This window comes from Ailuropoda melanoleuca, chromosome 10, assembly GCF_002007445.2.
Source record: "Ailuropoda melanoleuca isolate Jingjing chromosome 10, ASM200744v2, whole genome shotgun sequence".
NCBI lineage: Eukaryota > Metazoa > Chordata > Mammalia > Carnivora > Ursidae > Ailuropoda > Ailuropoda melanoleuca.
Window position 1 is genome coordinate 29,246,461 of NC_048227.1, and position 18,057 is coordinate 29,264,517.

Consider the following 18,057-nt stretch of genomic DNA (forward strand, 5'->3'; position numbering starts at 1 on the left):
GCCCCTATATCCATTTCTTTAAACTGTATCATCAGAGGGTCTAGAGAGCATATCTTCATTGTCTTGCCTTGTAGTCTTAGTTGGTAATATTCCCAGTTACTTCTGAAAATTCTATAACAGACCTTAAAATAAGCTATTAAATAGGAGTCCTTAACTAAGGCTCTACGGATGGAAGTGTTGGGCCCATTTGATTCTGTGTTTTAGGAGAATGTGTATTTTTTGCTTAGGCTGTAATTTTCATGGGCATTTCACTAGGATTCTGTGCTCAGCAGGCTAGAGCATGCACTGTAGATGACCGCCGAGAACCCGCAGAGAAGAAAGCTTAAACAGGAAGGCTTTGATTTGGATTACGTCAAGGGAAGCAGTTCAGTATTCCTAAGGAATTGTTTTCAAATTGTAATCTTTGGTAATTTTTAAAAAATATTAAATATTGAAATGTATTAATAAGATTTAATTGCTTGGACAACAGTGTTGGACAGCACTTCTTTTATATTAGTATTTATATTTGCCCCTTAAAAAATTTTATTCTGGGGGCTCCTGGGTGGCTCATTCAGTTGAGTGTCTGACTCTTGGTTCCAGCTCAGGTTATGATCTCAGGGTCTTGAGATCGAGCCCTGCGTGGGGCTCTGCACTCATCAGGGAATCTGCTTCTCTCTCTCTCTCTCCCCCTCTCCCCNGGTTCCAGCTCAGGTTATGATCTCAGGGTCTTGAGATCGAGCCCTGCGTGGGGCTCTGCACTCATCAGGGAATCTGCTTCTCTCTCTCTCTCCCCCTCTCCCTNCCCCCTCTCCCCCCCGCCCCACCCCTGCTTGCGCTTGCACTCTCTCTCTAAAATAAATTTTTAAAAAACTTTATTCTGAAATAATTTTAGACTTACAGAAAGGTTACAGAAATAGTGCAGAGTTCCATATACCTTTCATTCAGCCTTCCCTGGCGTTAACATATTAAATAGCTGTAATACAGTCCTCAAAACCAGGAGGTTCACATCGGTACAGTACTGTTAACTAAACTGTGGCTCCTGCTCGAACTTAACCAGGTTCTGCACTAATGTCGTTCTTCCGTTCTAGAATCCCACGTTGCGTTTAGTTGTTCCATCTTGGTCTCCTCAGCTTGCGACATTGCCCGAGTCTCGTCCTCCACGACTTTCATTAACTTGAGGAGTGCTATTTAGGCTGTTCTTCAGTTTGGGTTCGACTGAAGTTTTTCAGTTAGATTGAGGCTTTACATTCGGGCAGGACTGTCACACAGGCTGTGTTGTGGTCTTCTCAGAGCATCCCATCAGGGGTACCTCATGTTAGTTCTCGACGTGTTCTGTTTCCTGCTGGTGCTGTTAGCCAGGATTACTTGGCTAATGTGTTGTCTGCCAGGATTCTCCACGGTAAAGTTACTATTTTTCCCCTTTATCTGGGGGGAGAGAATTTGAGACCATGTAAATATCTCTTCCTCTGAAACTTCCCATGATTTCGGCATCCGTCAGTGGTTCCTTTATTTTAAAATTGCTGTTTTCTGGAGTGGAACTTCCCCAAAGAGCTCGATAGTTGTCTTAACTTCACTGAATAATTTGTAATTCAGTTTTTACTTTTTTTCTTTGTTTTCAGGTATTTGACTGGAATGGTTGACAAAAGGACACTTGAGAAATATGAAAGAGAAGCTAAAGAGAAAAACAGAGAAACTTGGTATAGTAAATTTTTATGGCACTATAAATTACTTTTAAGGAGGCACTGCCTACTTAATGCTCTTGTAGTCTACTTAGATATAAGTGCATGACGTCTGAGGTAGTGTCATAACAAAGGAAGAGTTCCCTTTCCCTTCACACTACAGAGCACATCAGCTCCTGATGCCTTCAGAACTTGCACAGGGAACGTGGGAACATCCAGACATCTAGAAATAGACGTGCTGGATAAGTTCTAAACCATTCATTTAATAGGGTCGTTACCTAACCACTAAAAAAACCATTTATAGAATTTATAGTAATGAGGTAGAACTTCAGTTACAGTGGAATTTGAGGAGAAAGCAGGTGACATGACAGTACTTAGGATATGATCGTTGATGATATAAATAAACACTGGAAAGATAAAAAGAATGCACAGAATTGTTGACAGTGGGTTGCCTTTGAGTGGTGAGAGAAAGGGTCAGTTTTTTTCCTTTCTAATCTTGTCTTTTTTTTAAAGTTAAGATTTGACTGGGACATTCATGGTTTTTGTTTCGTTGTTGTTTTTATTTTATTTTATTTTATTTTATTTTATTTTTTTTTTAAAGATTTTATTTATTTATTTGACAGAGATAGAGACAGCCAGTGAGAGAGGGAACACAAGCAGGGGGAATGGGAGAGGAAGAAGCAGGCTCATAGCAGGGGAGCCCTGATGTGGGGCCCGATCCCACAACGCCGGGATCACGCCCTGAGCCGAAGGCAGATGCTTAACCGCTGTGCCACCCAGGCGCCCCTCGTTGTTGTTTTTAAATTGTATTCCTCTGTATTAAGGGAAAAGATCAACATCAGTGCTATACTAAAAAAATGGATTACATACTATGTAATACAGATGATGAGATCATTTAAATTAACACCTACTATTCTGGATTTTTTTAACTTACATAAAGCATTTTCACATGGCAAAGAAATATTGAAATAATTTTTAACAAGTAATCCTTGCTCCCAAATGGTGGTTACTGGGTTTCACTTTTGAAAAATATCCTTAGATAGCCATTATTTGTATTATACTTTGTGCCAGATCATTATAAAAGCTCACAGTCATATTGGCATTGGTGCAAAGTCGTCTTTCTGTGTATGTCATCAGCTTGTTTTCATAAATACGGTTTGCTTACAGAACATATACTGCTTTGGGGCTCCTGGGTGGCTCAGTTGGGTTGAGCGTCTGCCGTCAGCGTGTGTCATGATCCCGGAGTCCTAGGATTGAGCCCCACATTGGGCTCTCTGCTCAGCGGGGAATTGCGTCTCCCTCTGCCCTGCCCTTCCTCCTGCTCGTGCTCTCTGTCTTTCTGAAATAAATAAATACATAAAAATCATTTTTAAAAAAAGAATATATACAGGGTTGAGGCACCTGGGTGGCCCAGTCGGTTGAGTGTCCGCCTCTTTTTTTAAAAAATATTTAATTATTTAGGGGCGCCTGGGTGGCACAGCAGTTAAGCGTCTGCCTTCGGCTCAGGGCGTGATCCCGGCGTTATGGGATCGAGCCCCACATCAGGCTCCTCCGCTGTGGGCCTGCTTCTTCCTCTCCCACTCCCCCTGCTTGTGTTCCCTCTCTCGCTGGCTGTCTCTATCTCTGTCAAATAAATAAATAAATAATTTAAAAAGATATTTGATTATTTATTTGACAGAGTGCGTGCTCGCAAGTACATGCAGGGGGAGTACAAGCAGAGGGAGAGGGAGAAGCAGACTCCATGCTGAGCAGGGAGCCGGATGCAGGACAGGATCCCAGGACCTTGGGATTGTGACCTGAGCTGAAGGCAGACGTTTAACCGACTGAGCCACCCAGGCGCCCCCTGTTCATGATTTAAATGTATGCCGGACATAAAGCTGGATATCATCATGACACCTTCGCGGTAGAAGAATATCTTAAAAACTTCTGTTCTTAGCAATATTATTAACCTTATTTTAAAATTATTTCAGGTATTTGTCTTGGGCCTTAGATACAAATCAGGAAGAACGAGACAAGGGTAAAACTGTAGAAGTGGGCCGTGCCTATTTTGAAACAGAAAAGAAGCATTTCACAATTCTGGATGCCCCTGGCCACAAGAGTTTTGTCCCAAATATGATAGGTGGTGCTTCTCAAGCTGATTTGGCTGTACTGGTAAGTAAGAACTTTCCAATTCACCTGTGTATTTGCTAGCAGCCCCACTTCAGTGTTAAGTATTTGAGTTTATCCTCTAAAAGCTAAAATTGAGATTGCAGTGAGCTGTGATACACAGTCACAAATGTCACTTTTGTCTCATCTGCTCAAGAAATCTTTATAATTGGTTTCACTTATGAAAACGTGTTTCATCTTTTCTCTACCATTGCTATTATCTATGACTGTCAGAGCTTAGTGCCCACTAAATGCCAAGCTTGTCCACTTTGTACATACCACATGTGCTGTGGGTACAAAGCTGAGTAAGAAATGACCTGTTTTCTTTAAGGCCTCAGTCATTTTGCGGGGTTGTTTTTGTTTTGTCACTATACCAGCTCTAAGTCATACATGTTTGAATTGCAAAATATAAAGGCATATGAGATTTTGGAAAATTGGGGGATCAGAAGAAACATTTACCAAAATCTTAAGCCATTTAGACATTGTGACATTCAAAAGCATATAGGTTATAACTCATTTACTTTTATTTTCTTGTAAAAAGTTTCTGATAAAACTGAAAGGAAAGCTGTTTCACTGCTTAAGGGTATCCCTGAGTATGTAAGAATAAACTATTGGATTTCTTGGACTAGGTCATCTCTGCTAGGAAAGGAGAGTTTGAAACTGGATTTGAAAAAGGGGGACAGACGAGAGAACATGCGATGTTGGCAAAGACGGCAGGTGTGAAGCACTTGATTGTGCTTATTAATAAGATGGATGATCCGACGGTGAATTGGAGCAATGAGAGGTGAGCTTCGCTGTCGTGCTGGTTTTCACAGGCGTGTAAACGGAATAAAGGATGGTTTTGCTACTCTGTGCTTTTTCCCCCCTGGGGTTTTTCTAAGACCTTAATTTGTTTAATAATGAAACTAGAGTTCATTTGCTTTATATTATAATTGAGTTATTTATAAATATCCGTAGATATGAAGAATGTAAAGAGAAACTAGTGCCATTTTTGAAAAAAGTTGGCTTCAATCCCAAAAAGGACATTCACTTTATGCCCTGCTCAGGACTGACGGGAGCAAATCTTAAAGAGCAGTCAGATTTCTGTCCTTGGTACACGTAAGTAACTTTTTCTTCCTTATAGAAAAACTTCATGTCTTTTTAAGTAATTTTAGAAACCAGGGACTGTTGAGTAACTGTGGCTTTAAAAATACCACGACCTTTGCTCATTTTTTTATTGGGTTGTCTTTTGTTATTGCCTTGTCACTTTCTCGATGGTATCCTTTTGAGGCACAGCAGGTTTTAATTTTGATGAAGTCCAGTTTATTTTTTCTTTTGTTGGTTGTGCTTCTGGTGTCATACCTAGGAAAACATTGCCTAATTCAGTCATGAAGACTTAGCCATATTATTTTCTTCTAAGGTTGTTACAGTTTTAGCTCTTAAATTTAGACGTGTGTTTCATTTTGAGTTATTTTTTTTGTTAGGTAAAATCTTAATTACTATAACTTTGTAAGTTTTCAAATTGGGAAGTGTGAGTCTTTAAATTTTGTTGTTCTTTATTTCTAAGATTGTTTTGGCTTTTCTGGATCCCTTAAATTTCTGTATGAACATTAGGATCAAATTGTCATTTTGTGCCAAAAGGCAGCTGAGATTTTAATGGGGATTGTACTGAATCTGTGGAAGAATTTGGGGGGCGTTGATATCTTGACAATACTAAGCCTCCCAATCAGATACTGTAGTTTTAAAGGGGAAATTATTTTATAGAATCCTGATTTGAGAACTGCAAAAGTCCATAAGAATTAAGTAACAGAATATAGTCATTTTAGGGGCACTGGGGTGGCTCATTCGGTTAAGTGTCCCGACTCTTGATTTCAGCTCGGGTCATGATCTCAGGGTCATTGGACTCGTAGGGCTCTGAGCTTAGCGTGGGGTCTGCTTGAGATAATCTTTCTCCATCTGCCCTTCCCTCTCTGCTCACTCACTCTAAAAAAGGAAAAAAGAAGAATGTAGTCATTTTATTGCAAAATGTAGGCCATTGCTATCAAATATTTTTCTAAATCTTAGTTAAATAAGTTTATGGGGAAGCTTTTCCATTATATTTATAGGGCTATTTTGTTGTATTTTTAGTTTTCTGTGGAATGAAGGGGATGAACCAGATAATTAATTGGTTGAATAAGAAGCGTATGTATTATAACCGTGTTTTTCGTATAAAGTTACGGTCTTAAAATTTTGATATTTTTATTGATTCTCTTTAATGGATATTGTTATGTTCTCAGTGGATTACCGTTTATTCCGTATCTGGATAATTTGCCAAACTTCAATAGATCAGTTGATGGACCAATCAGGCTGCCAATTGTGGATAAGTACAAGGTACCCAGAATATTTAAGAGATTGGGATTTATGGGAGGGAAGATCATTTTTTTGTGTTTTAAGTTATGAAACAATCCTAATAATTAACAACATAGCATAGATGTCTCTTTCTTAATGGCCGTTTGTTATTTAGTGTTGCAGATGGATCATAATTTAATCAGCCAGCCTCCTTTATTCAGGCTGTTTTCCCAGTGAGTCAGTGATCATTTTTAGAGAGAAAGTCAGACAAGTAAAACTGCTGGACTCAAAGGATTTGCACATTGAAGTTGGTGGATATTGACCCACAGTCTTCCAAAATACCGCCAGCAGTATATGAGTGCTGGTTTCACCATAGCCTCACCAACTTTTGATGTTAGTCTTTAAAATAATAGGCTTCATTATTTTTAACTGGATTTTCAACTTGATTTTTTGAGAAGTATCATCAGTATGTAACGTTTTGACCTCCTCAGATAATTAATTCTTTCATTAGCTCCTTGCTAAATTTCTTAAACAAGTATTTTTCAAATTTTATACATGAGGAAGCAGTCTCAGTTTTGAAGGAACTGGAATTTAAACAAATAATTGAAATCTTAATATGTAAAATTTTGTGCTATTTCTGGTACTTTTTTTTTTCTTAAGATCTTAGGCATGCCTACTCATATTATAATTGCACATACGCTGATGACATATATTTTTTACCTACTTTAAGAGTAATCCTGATCATTCTGCAACTTGAGCTAAAGATTTTCTGAGTAAGCCCCATCAGATTTCACTTTGGGTTGTTGAACTGTTGTAGAATAGTAATAAAAGTCTACAACTTGGTTTTTTTAATTTCAAATTTAAACAGGATATGGGCACTGTGGTCCTGGGAAAGCTGGAATCAGGATCTATTTGTAAAGGCCAGCAGCTTGTGATGATGCCGAACAAGGTAAGGATTAGTAGTGCTCTTTCTCATTTAAATTTTCTCTTAAAAATATTAGCAAAGAGTTAGAACTTTTCAAAAATGAAGGGATTTCCATTAAAAGAAACTTAACATCCAGGATTATGTTTTATTAATGTCAAGAATAAAATTTAGTTCAGAATATAAGGTGTTATAGTTATCCAGTGACAAAATGGGGAAGAGCTAACAGATGTAGCCTCAAGAGAGCTTTACCTCCATTCTTTCACCAGAAGCAAGTAGAGGTCTGGAGTGGTTCAGTGACTTGTTTCTGTTAACACATTGGATTAGCAAGTGAATGCAGGATGAAAACTCAGGTTTAATCATGATATAATTTGCTTTCTTTTTCATTTCTTTTTTTTTTTTTAACTTTTAAAAATTTTTAATTTTTTAAAAAGATTTTATTTATCTATTTGAGAGAGAGAAAGAAAACACAAGTGTGGGAGGGGCAGAGGAAGAGAGACAAGCGGACTCCCTACTGAGCGGGGAGCCTAACAGGGGGCTCAATCCCAGGACCCCGAGAACATGACTTGAGCCAAAGTCAGACGCTCAACCAACTGAGCCACCCAGGCATCTCTGCTTTCTTCTCTTTTTCTTGTATTGTTATACTGGATACTATAAAATGTGCCCAGTCTATACTCCTAATCTGTTTTGAGAAAAGAAAATGTGCCTTTATCATAAATGGGTCTTTTCTTAATTCTTTCTTCCTGCCTTTTTGTAATTTGTTTATTATTGGAGAGGGTTTCATTAAACACGTAAAGTTTCCATGAACTCTGCCTTTGTGTTATTTCTGGCCGCTCAGTTGCTGATAATTACAGACCTGTTACTTGAGAAACTGTTACCTGTTTTCCAGACAGGTCTTCTCTCACAGCTTCAGAGATGTTTATATAGGAAAGTAGGCCTCAGGCATCAGAATCTCCAGATGAGTGGGGCATCTGGGTGGCTCAGTCGGTTGAGCGTCTGACTTCTCGTTTTGGCTCGGGTCACGATCTTGGGGTGATGGGATACAGCCCTGCATTGGGCTCTGCGCTCAGCACCAAGTCTGCTCATTGTGAATCCTAGCTCAGGGCAGTTAACAGAAGTAGTTTGGTCATGGTGATAGAAGGCAGATTGGTGGTTGCAAAAGGTCAGGGGGTCGAAGAATGGGGAGTCACTTGAATGAAGGGCACAGCGTTTCCTTTTGGGGTGCTGAGGATGTTTTGGAACTAGGTGCTGGTGTTGGTTGTACAGTGTCGTGAATGCCAACTAGATGTCACTGAGTTGTACAACGTAAAATGGTTACAAAAGGCAAATTTTGTGAGTGTTCTACCACAATAGAAAGAAAAGTACAACTTACTATGAGCAGGTGGCCTGGGTGCCAGGCTAGACTAGTTACAGCTTCTCCGCGGGAGCTGGGACTTGATATGGGTGATTGGGCCGGTCCGCATAGCCTCGCCTGCAGCCGGTAGGCAAGCTTTGAAGACTTCGTTCCTGTTAGTTCTGCTGAGTCTCAGTGGAACAGAGTTAAATATTTCAAAAGACACAGATGCCAGACTATCTTACATTAAAATATTAATGGGTAGGTAATCTGTGAAATGGGAGAAAGTAATTGGATATCGTAAATCTGATTTGGGGCTAAATCCAGAATATAGCAAGAGCTGTAACTCAACAACAACGAACTAGAACAACCTGACTAAAAAACAAGCAAGGGACTGAAACCTTTCTCCAAAGATGTGCAGACAGCCAGCAAGCATGAGAAGATCTCGTCTCTAATCATTAGGGGAATGCAAATCAAAGCCACAATCAGATAACACCTCACACCCATCACAAAAACAAAATAACATGTTGGTGAGGATGTGGAGAAATTGGAACCCTTGTATACTGTGGGTGAGAATGTAAAACTTCACAGCCACTATGGAAAACATAATGATGTTTCCTCAAAAAAATTTAAAAATAGAATAATTATATGATCCAGCAATTCCACTTCGGGATATGTGCCCAAAAGAATGGAAAGCCATCCCCGAAGAACCGATGTTCATAGCAGCATTATTCACAAAAGCTTTAATGGGGAAGCAGCCTATCGTGTCCATTGATGGATGAGTAGATAAACAGGATGTGATATATCCATAAAGTGGAATATTATTCAGCCTAAAAAGGAAGGAAATCCTGACACATTCTACAACATGATGAACCTCAAGGGCGTTCTGCTAAGTGAATTAATAAGCCAGTCACAAAAAGATAAAAAATGTATGAGTCCACTTTTGTTTTAAGATTTATTTATTTATTTTGGGGGTGGGCAGAGGGAGACGGAGAAGAGAGTCTTAAGCAGACTGTGCTGAGTATGGAGCCCAATGCAGGGCTTGATCTCATGACCCTGAGATCCTGACCTGAGCCAGAACCAAGAGTAGGTCTCTTAACTGACAGCACCACCCAGGCGTCCCTATGATTCCACTTCTTTGAGTTCCTTAGAGCAGGCAATATCCTTACGTTTCATAAACCAAGAGAATTTGTTGGTCTCAGTCTTAATTTTTGAAATTATGGATTAATTTAAAGATTGCACTAGCTCCTTTGTATTTAGCCATAGAAGACCACATTTGGAGAAGAGGGATTGTTAGCTGGATTATTTGGGCAAAAGGTAGTTTACAGTACTTGCTTAGTTTGCGTTGGGACTGCTGGTTTCTGCCCTTTTCTCCTGTACTAGAAAGAATTTGGCTAACAAATACGGCTCTCTTTCACTTCTTGGAATGAATTTCAACAGGTATCAATAAGGTATAAGCTGCCTTTTGGGAAAGGAGACCATTATTAGTGGCGAGGGGAGAGATTACCAGAGTTTAACTAGATAGTCTGTAGAGATCTGGCGTGGAACATAACAGATTCTGGATTCTCCACCATTTATCTACCAGCATGAGATAGTTTATTTTGTCTTGAGGGCTGTTACTCTGTTTGGTTTATGGTATGTGTTTTTAAAAGTAGGAATTTCCAAGGGCAGAAGGGAAGTAAAATAAGGGATTGCTTGTGCNTTATCTACCAGCATGAGATAGTTTATTTTGTCTTGAGGGCTGTTACTCTGTTTGGTTTATGGTATGTGTTTTAAAAGTAGGAATTTCCAATGGCAGAAGGGAAGTAAAATAAGGGATTGCTTGTGTGTATTGCTTTCAGCATTTTCTCCCATTTCTATGCTCTTTTTTAAATAACTGGTAAAATAATGTAAATTGTACCATTAGTGACATTTTGTACCTTCACAGCCATCACCACTATCAAGTTCTAGAATATTTTCATCACCCCAAAAGGAAACCCTGTACCCATTAAATAGTCAGTATTCTTTCCAAGCTTAATTGTTCAAATATCTTTTGAGAAGCGCACTCTTCAGATATTTGGGTTGATAGGTAGTAGAAACTGTGTCTTTTAAGTCCTAGAATTTAATCATAATAATACAAACAACAGTCACAAAATTAAAATCCAGATGTTAGAATTAATGTTTTAATTTTAAAAAGGTAAAAAAGGCAAATGCTAGTTTATACTGTGTTCAGTTTGGAAATTATTGGGATGTGATAATAAAAAGCTGATGAATTAATATTTTAATTGGCAGCTTATACTTCTAGGATATGATTTTCATTAAATTCATGTCATACAAATGTAATAAAGTTTTATATTCAGGTAAGTGTTTTGGCTAATGCACAACCTCAGAAAAATGTGACTTTCAAGTCTATAAGTGAACGGTCAAGATCATTTTTGTACTGTTACGCAGTGAATGTGTCAGAAAACCCCCAGTCTTGGGTTTGATTGTTTGCTGCTTTTTTTTTCCCTTAAGCACAATGTGGAAGTTCTTGGAATCCTTTCTGATGATGTAGAAACTGATTCTGTAGCCCCAGGTGAAAACCTCAAAATCAGACTGAAAGGAATTGAAGAAGAGGAGATTCTTCCGGGATTCATACTTTGTGACCCTAATAATCTTTGTCATTCTGGACGCACGTTTGATGCCCAGGTAAACTTGTTATTGTAATTGTCTTAGTGATCTTTACTGTCTAAATGAAATCAGAATTTAAATGGCTTTTGTCCTGATTATTGGTGACATGCCATTGTGTGTATTGAAATAGAATAAATCATACATATCGCAACAACCACGATGTGTATTCTCACACACATGAGGTCTTTTAGAGGTGGTATTCTTTGTAAGTTCATTTTTATTTTTATTTATCTATTTACTTATTTTTGAAGTGGGCTCCTCGCCCAACATAGGGCTTGAACTCATGACCCTGAAATTGAGTCCCATGCTCTACTGACTGAGCCAGCTTAGCACCCCAAGTTCCTTTTTATCTTTGATCTCCTATTAATATTGTAGATATTATTACTTATATTTTGCTCAAAGTGTCTTTCCTCGTAAGTAGAGCAGAGTTGCCTTGGAAATTAGGGTGTGTCTGCTCACTCAGTGTAAGTAACTTCACAGACAGGAAAACACAGTTTCTCTGTTATTAGCAACCTGACTTCCGCAGAAGAATGACAGTGTAGCTCACAGAATTTTGAGTTCTGTTACAAGCTATGATGATAGATTGAGATGCTGGATACAAGGTTGTTTACTTTTACTGGGCCTTAGATATTGAGAATTGGATAAAATTATGAGAAGTTCACATCTGGAACAAGACAAAGCAAAAGCAGCTGTAGTGGCAGTGATTACTGAAAATCCTGGGGGAGGATGGAGGAAAGGCTTCTCAGAGAAGAATTAGTTGGCCTGCCATGTTTCTAAAGTTTGGGTCTGGCCAAGAAGATCAGTGGGGTGAGGATATCAGAGTTCCTGCTTGGCTACCAGGCGACCTGACCCAGCACTTCTAACTCAAACGTACCTTGAGCCGGCGAGTTCCCTGTTGTGGTATTATACTGCGCTGGAGAACACGCACTTCTTTTTTTACCCCAGGGATAAATATGTGAATTTTTTTCTTTGACAGATAGTGATTATAGAGCACAAATCCATCATCTGCCCAGGTTATAATGCGGTGCTGCATATTCACACCTGTATCGAGGAAGTCGAAATAACAGTGAGTCCTAATTAATTGATAATTGAGCTAATTGGGGTTTTTGTGTATGTGTTTGAAGACGATCATTTCTGATCGGCAGCAGTGGATGTACTCTTGTTTGCACCCTTATCTTAAAGATTCTCTTATTCGGCGTTCTGATCTCATCCTTTTCTCTTGGATAGGCCTTAATCTGCTTGGTAGACAAAAAATCAGGAGAAAAGAGTAAGACTCGACCCCGTTTTGTGAAACAAGATCAAGTATGCATCGCTCGCTTAAGGACAGCGGGAACCATCTGCCTTGAGACCTTTAAAGACTTCCCTCAGATGGGGCGCTTTACCTTAAGAGATGAGGGTAAGCCTTTACACTGATGCCTACTAGTGTCTCTGAGATGTGGAGCTTGGTGCGTCCGCATACGGCATGCATCACAGGTTCATAGACAGCTTGGGTGCATGTTCTGTCATGTGTTCCTGTAATAAATGTTTATGAGTTGAGTGAATTGAACAGGCAGAGCCGACCGTGCATTGTAGCAGTATGCTGTAGATAAGAATCTTAATTTTGGTATTTTGCAAGCAGTGGGCTTTGAGAGTTAATTTATTTACTAAATGAGGCATTGCTACGATGAAATCCTTTGTAATATGTGTGATGAGAGCCCGTCTTGAAGGGCTTAACCCTATCAGGCAGGTTTTTGCCATACAAGCCTCTGAAGTAGAGACCTTGTAGTTCCTGTGGTTAGGAGACTTTATTTTTTATTTTTTTAAAGATTTTATTTATTCATTTGAGAGAGAGACAGAGACAGAGAGAAAACACAAGCAAGGGGAGAGGCAGAGGGAGAGGGAGAAGCAGACTCCCTGCTGAGCTGGGAGCCCGACGTGGGGCTCGATCTCAAGACCTGGAGATCATGACCTGAGCCGAAGGCAGATGCTTAACCATCTGAGCCACCCAGGCGCCCCAGGAGACACTTCAAAATCAAATACGAAAAACATTCACTACACAGATATTGGGGGGATGAGGGGGACACATACCTTGATGGTGTTTCAGCACCTGATTTTTATAGAGGTTTAATGTCATTTTTTGTGTGTGGGGATGTCCATTTCTACCTAGTTCCAAGTGAGTCTCCTGGCCATGAAACTCTGGTAGCATGAAAACAAAGTGACTCTTATTAAATGTTTCTCCGTGGATCATTAGTATTTCTAACTCAGATAACTATTTTCAGAGTGTGGAAAACTTTACATATAAAGCATTGTGCTTCAGTTGAAATGTAGAGTCAGCACCTCGCATGTTCGTTCCAGTTCTGTTGGACAGAAAACTCACTGTGTGTCTTCTGCACGTCAGGAGCTGTGACAGGCACTGGGGGTGTGATGATAATTACAGCTCCTGAACCTTACTTCAGAGGAGTCTGTATAGGGACAGTATTCACTGTACTTTGAAGTCCTTATCTTAAATTCTTCTTGGTAATAGTGAACCTGGTTGCTTGGGTTTGTCCTATTAACATAACAAAATGAGAATCTTAGTTACCAGTTAGAAATGGACAAAATCGGGTGGACAGAAGAAATTAATGTAGCAGGAATGTTTAGCCCCAGAGTTGTTTTTTTCCTAAAGAGTAGCTTGGCTTTTAGGTTTTTCACGTGACCTAGTGGGATTTGTACCCTTTATAATAGGACCGAGAAACCCTCTTCACAGCTTTATTGAGTTCATTTATGTATCTTGAAATTGACTTAAGTGTACAGTTTAATGAATTTTAGTCTGTTTACAGGGTTGTACAGCCATCACCACAGTCTAATTTTAGAACATTTGGAACATCTAAAAAAACCCTTATACCTGTTTACAGTCACTTGGTGTTCCTATCCCTAGCCAACCACAGATCTTTCTCTGTTTGCCTTTTTGGGACATGCCATATAAATAGAATCATACGATTTGTGGTCTTTAGCGTCTAGTTTATTTCACTTGGCATGTTTTTGAGGCTCAACCATGTTGTGACATGTATTCCATGTTATTCGTTCCTTTTTATTGCAAAATAGTATTCCATGGTACGGGTATTCCACATTGTGCTTGTCCAGGTTTAGGTTTATGATACAGAAAATGATAAGTTTCTTTTCAACTCCGCCCACCCTCTACAGACCCACTTACTAAGACTACCTAATCAGAAATCACGCCTTTGGTGGTAAAGCCAGTTAATTAGTAATTTACATTGTGAAAAATAATTTTATGATTTAAAATAATAAGCTTGAATACCTCACGTGGCTTTGCTGTTAACTACTGAAAAAGGGATTTGTTTCTGTTTTTTTTGTTTTTTGCTTTTTGTTTTTTTAATTTCATTTCTAGGTAAAACCATTGCAATTGGAAAAGTTCTGAAACTGGTTCCAGAGAAAGACTAAGCATTTTCTTGATGACCCTGCACAATACTGTGAGGAAAATTGACTGCAAAAGCCTACTTCACACCGCCTTCTCTTATTTTCTGCCCATTGACAAACTTCTTCCCATATTTTGCAGAGACAAAAATCCACAGCAAAAGTCCACATTATGTCAGCTTTCTCATATTGAGAGCTCTGCTATGCCACTGTTGAATTTTCCCCCAGATTTTTTTTCCTTCCCCTCCCAAACTCTGCTTCCTTGGACAGATTTGGCAATAGCTTTGTAAGTGATGTGGACATAATTGCCTACAATAATGAAAACTTACAGGAATTTTTTTATTTTTCATTTCCCCCTTAGGCATACTTAGTCTTTTTTTCCCCAGGCAGATGATTCTGAGTGTGCGAGTGTGTGCACATGTTACAGACAACTACCATGTTAATAAAATATTCGATTTGAAATCCTTTTCGGTATTTGAATTGCTTTTGAATAATGTTTTTTATCTGGATGTAACATTGTTGCATTAGCTTTTTAACTTACGAAGTAATTGAGTACATTTTATGACTTGGACTTTTCTAAACTCTTTCCCTACCCACTACTTTAAATGAGGCATTTCCAAACTATGTGCAAGTTTGTATGGAAGGAAAACATTAGTTTGACTCCTTCGTTTGATGGTTAATGCATACGTCCAATGAAATACCTTTCTGGGGCTGGGACCTCTACCTGTAGGTCTGCCGGCTGTTTTCTGCCAATTTATAGTCAACGTGATTTCTTCAACACAGTAAGTTGTTTTAAAGTAAAAGAGCCGCGTGCTGTAGTTTTTATAAGTAAAGCGTAATGAAATTGTACCCCTACAGAAAATTCCATTAACTTGTTAAATTAGTGGGATTTGCAATAAAGAAAGCATGTTGAGACCTGGCAAAAATGCCTCCTTTAGTATTGATAAGAGCTGCATGCATCTAGTATGAAAACTGTACCCGTTGCCAGTGCCAGTTCTGCAAATTACTCCGTTTACTATTTGTATCAGTAATTTTAAAGGTTGGATGATCCGTGCTGGTTTAAAGCTAAATCTCACCCAGCCGTGAAAGGAACACGTATTTAGAACCATCCAAATCTGCACAGACTGAAGTGAAAAGTGATGAGTAGAATCAAGCACAGTATCGAAGTCTTTCTCGGTTATTTGACGCGGTTTTCTTACATACAAAGCTGAAATTTGCTAAGCTGTTACCTGGATGATCCACAGTGGAGCGTCGTGGTGGTTTTTAGATTGAAGGCCAACTTTCTACTGTAACTGTCATGACCTTGAAATTTTTTAATGAGAATAAATGGGAAATGAAAGAGCCACTTTCTGGGTTGATTGGAAGCCACCCTTGATTTTGAGTGTTGTTGCCATGGATCAAAGACTCGGCCTCTTTTAGATTGTGGTTATCTCTAAATAAGATACTTTGTAATTGTATATTTAATGACACGTCCCTTCCCTCAGAAAAGAAAAGCCTAGTCAGACTGTATCAAAACATAAAACTTAATCTAATCCTGTTCTTTTAACTGGATTATCATTCATTTCATGAATGAGGCTATATCTTATGGACAGAGCAAAGTTATTGTCCTACAGCTTCCTACAACTATACTCATGGCTATTAAATTGCATGAAATTTAGCTAAATTTTATTATGTCAGCAAATCTCTGGGCTTTTATTTTTCTGGGAAATACGGGAGCTTTAATCCGTACATAGAACTCTTTGTACTTCCAGCTTAATAGGAACAAAATAGCAATTGCTTGGATTTTAATGAATCTTTAAAAGCTCAAGAGTTGTTGAAATTATTTCCAGAAATAGATTTCCATTTTTAAATCGAGCATATTTTTAAAAACCAGTTCTGTTTGCTATTAAAACATTTAGATTTTTAAAATACTATGTGCATGTTGCCAAGACTCTTCAGCAAAATGACGTGGATACCAACTGTGAAGGGCCCACCTCCAACATAGAAGAGCTGACGAATAGAGATGTCATTGTGAAATATAGATTTCAGTGGATTCTTTTACAATTTGTGCAAATGATGATCTAATCGTTTAAAAGAAACCGCACTGTTAAATATGGACTTGCAAGTTCTTTGAGAAGTATTCACTCAGAGTTGATGCATTTTAAACTCCTAGTCACGCGGCCTAGTGATTTGGCTGAGGAAACAGAATGTCTGGCGTGAACTGGCAGCGTGTGATGCTGGGCTCCGCAGGGTCCTGCGGGGTCCTGAGCTGTCGTTCTGTGCCCCGTGAGCATGTGGGTGTGGCTGACGATGTGAACATAGTGGGGTAGTTGGCTACAGATGAGGATAATACGGACCCAGGCATTTTTTCTTCTGGCTTTAGTGTAGAGATATTAGAATCACAACTTTCTTTGCATCTTTTTACATTAATGTTCTGTATACAACTTTCATGCTAGATTATTTATAGTATTTTAAATTAATGAACTGAAGAGAAGAAGGTGTTGTTGAAATGAACATCTGAAGTAATTGCCACTTTAAACCTTACTGTGGGGGAGGGGAAATATAGCTTTTATTTCTTGTTTTTAATTTGCAAAAAGGACTTATCCAGTGAAAATCAATGTAAAATCAAACCAGAAGAGTCAGACTGAGTATGTATTGCCATGAAATTAAGTGACAAATAGTAGTGTTCTTGAATACTTAAGCCCATGTATGTTTGTTTGTTTTGAACTGAAAGTCTTGAAATACGTGATAATTGAATGTAAAAACTTTGTAAATTGTCAAAAGTACAGGTGGTTCACTGTAACAAGGGGTAACTCGCACTTGTCTGCCAGTTCCCTAAGCGACAAGAACTGCGTTTTCGGTGTGGGATGGACTTGGAAGGTGCCCTCGGATGGGCCCCAGCACCCTCTCAGCTCAAGTGCTGCGGATATTTTGGGTCATGCTTTCAATCAGATGCAGTTTTGCGGCCCAAGAAAAAGGCAAACCTATGGTCAAAAACTGCTTCCATGATGAACTCTTGAGAAAAATCAGCTAAACTCCCTGGCATCTTCAGGAAGACTAGTCACAAATGTCACTACCCCACGGTCTGTGACGACTGTCCCACGGGGCGGCACTTGAGCTCCTCTCCTCGAAGGCACGGACTTCCTCACAGACCGCCACCACATGAATGGGGGCTTCATAGCTCTGGGGACGAATTTCAGGTAGTCGAGGGGCAAATCTCCACATCAAGGCAACTCTGAACCTTTAAAACTCGTCACAGTTCCGGTTCCGGCACTCCAGCGACTTGTAGAATGATTCAGTGTTCTGGACAGTGTTGGCCTAACTCATCAGAGTAAACTGTGCCATGAGTCCTCCCACAGACACGTGTGAGGTAGACCGCCATCAGCAGGATTTAGGGGACGATTTTCTGTCTCCAGATAACGTGGCTTCTATTTCCTCCCGCTCATTTTTCAGTGATTCTAGCAAGATGCCATCTGATATATTCAGTGCTCTGTTTCTTTAGAGATCTTGCCATGGCAGCAGCTTGTTAAATAAATAAATGTAATTACACGTGCACAACTCAGAAAACTTATTGCTAGGTTTAAATTTAGCAGTCACTTCGTTATATTAGATTTCCTAGTAAGTGGAATAGGGACTGTTTTTATTTTCCTGTGATAGTTCAGTGGATCCCA

General features: G+C 39.2%; 1 protein-coding gene across 1 annotated transcript in view; it reads left to right on the forward strand.

Annotated features, from left to right (window-relative positions):
• Positions 1–14,873, forward strand: part of GSPT1 (G1 to S phase transition 1) — a 31,133-nt gene extending 16,260 nt beyond the window's left edge. The window contains exons 7-16 of the mRNA XM_034669571.1: positions 1,599–1,676; positions 3,629–3,809; positions 4,433–4,587; positions 4,761–4,901; positions 6,059–6,152; positions 6,979–7,059; positions 10,859–11,032; positions 11,991–12,080; positions 12,242–12,410; positions 14,382–14,873. Coding sequence (XP_034525462.1) covers positions 1,599–1,676; positions 3,629–3,809; positions 4,433–4,587; positions 4,761–4,901; positions 6,059–6,152; positions 6,979–7,059; positions 10,859–11,032; positions 11,991–12,080; positions 12,242–12,410; positions 14,382–14,434 — 1,216 coding nt within the window. The 3' untranslated portion in view covers positions 14,435–14,873. The remainder of the gene's footprint in view (positions 1–1,598; positions 1,677–3,628; positions 3,810–4,432; positions 4,588–4,760; positions 4,902–6,058; positions 6,153–6,978; positions 7,060–10,858; positions 11,033–11,990; positions 12,081–12,241; positions 12,411–14,381) is intronic.
• Positions 14,874–18,057: the final 3,184 nt, after the last annotated feature.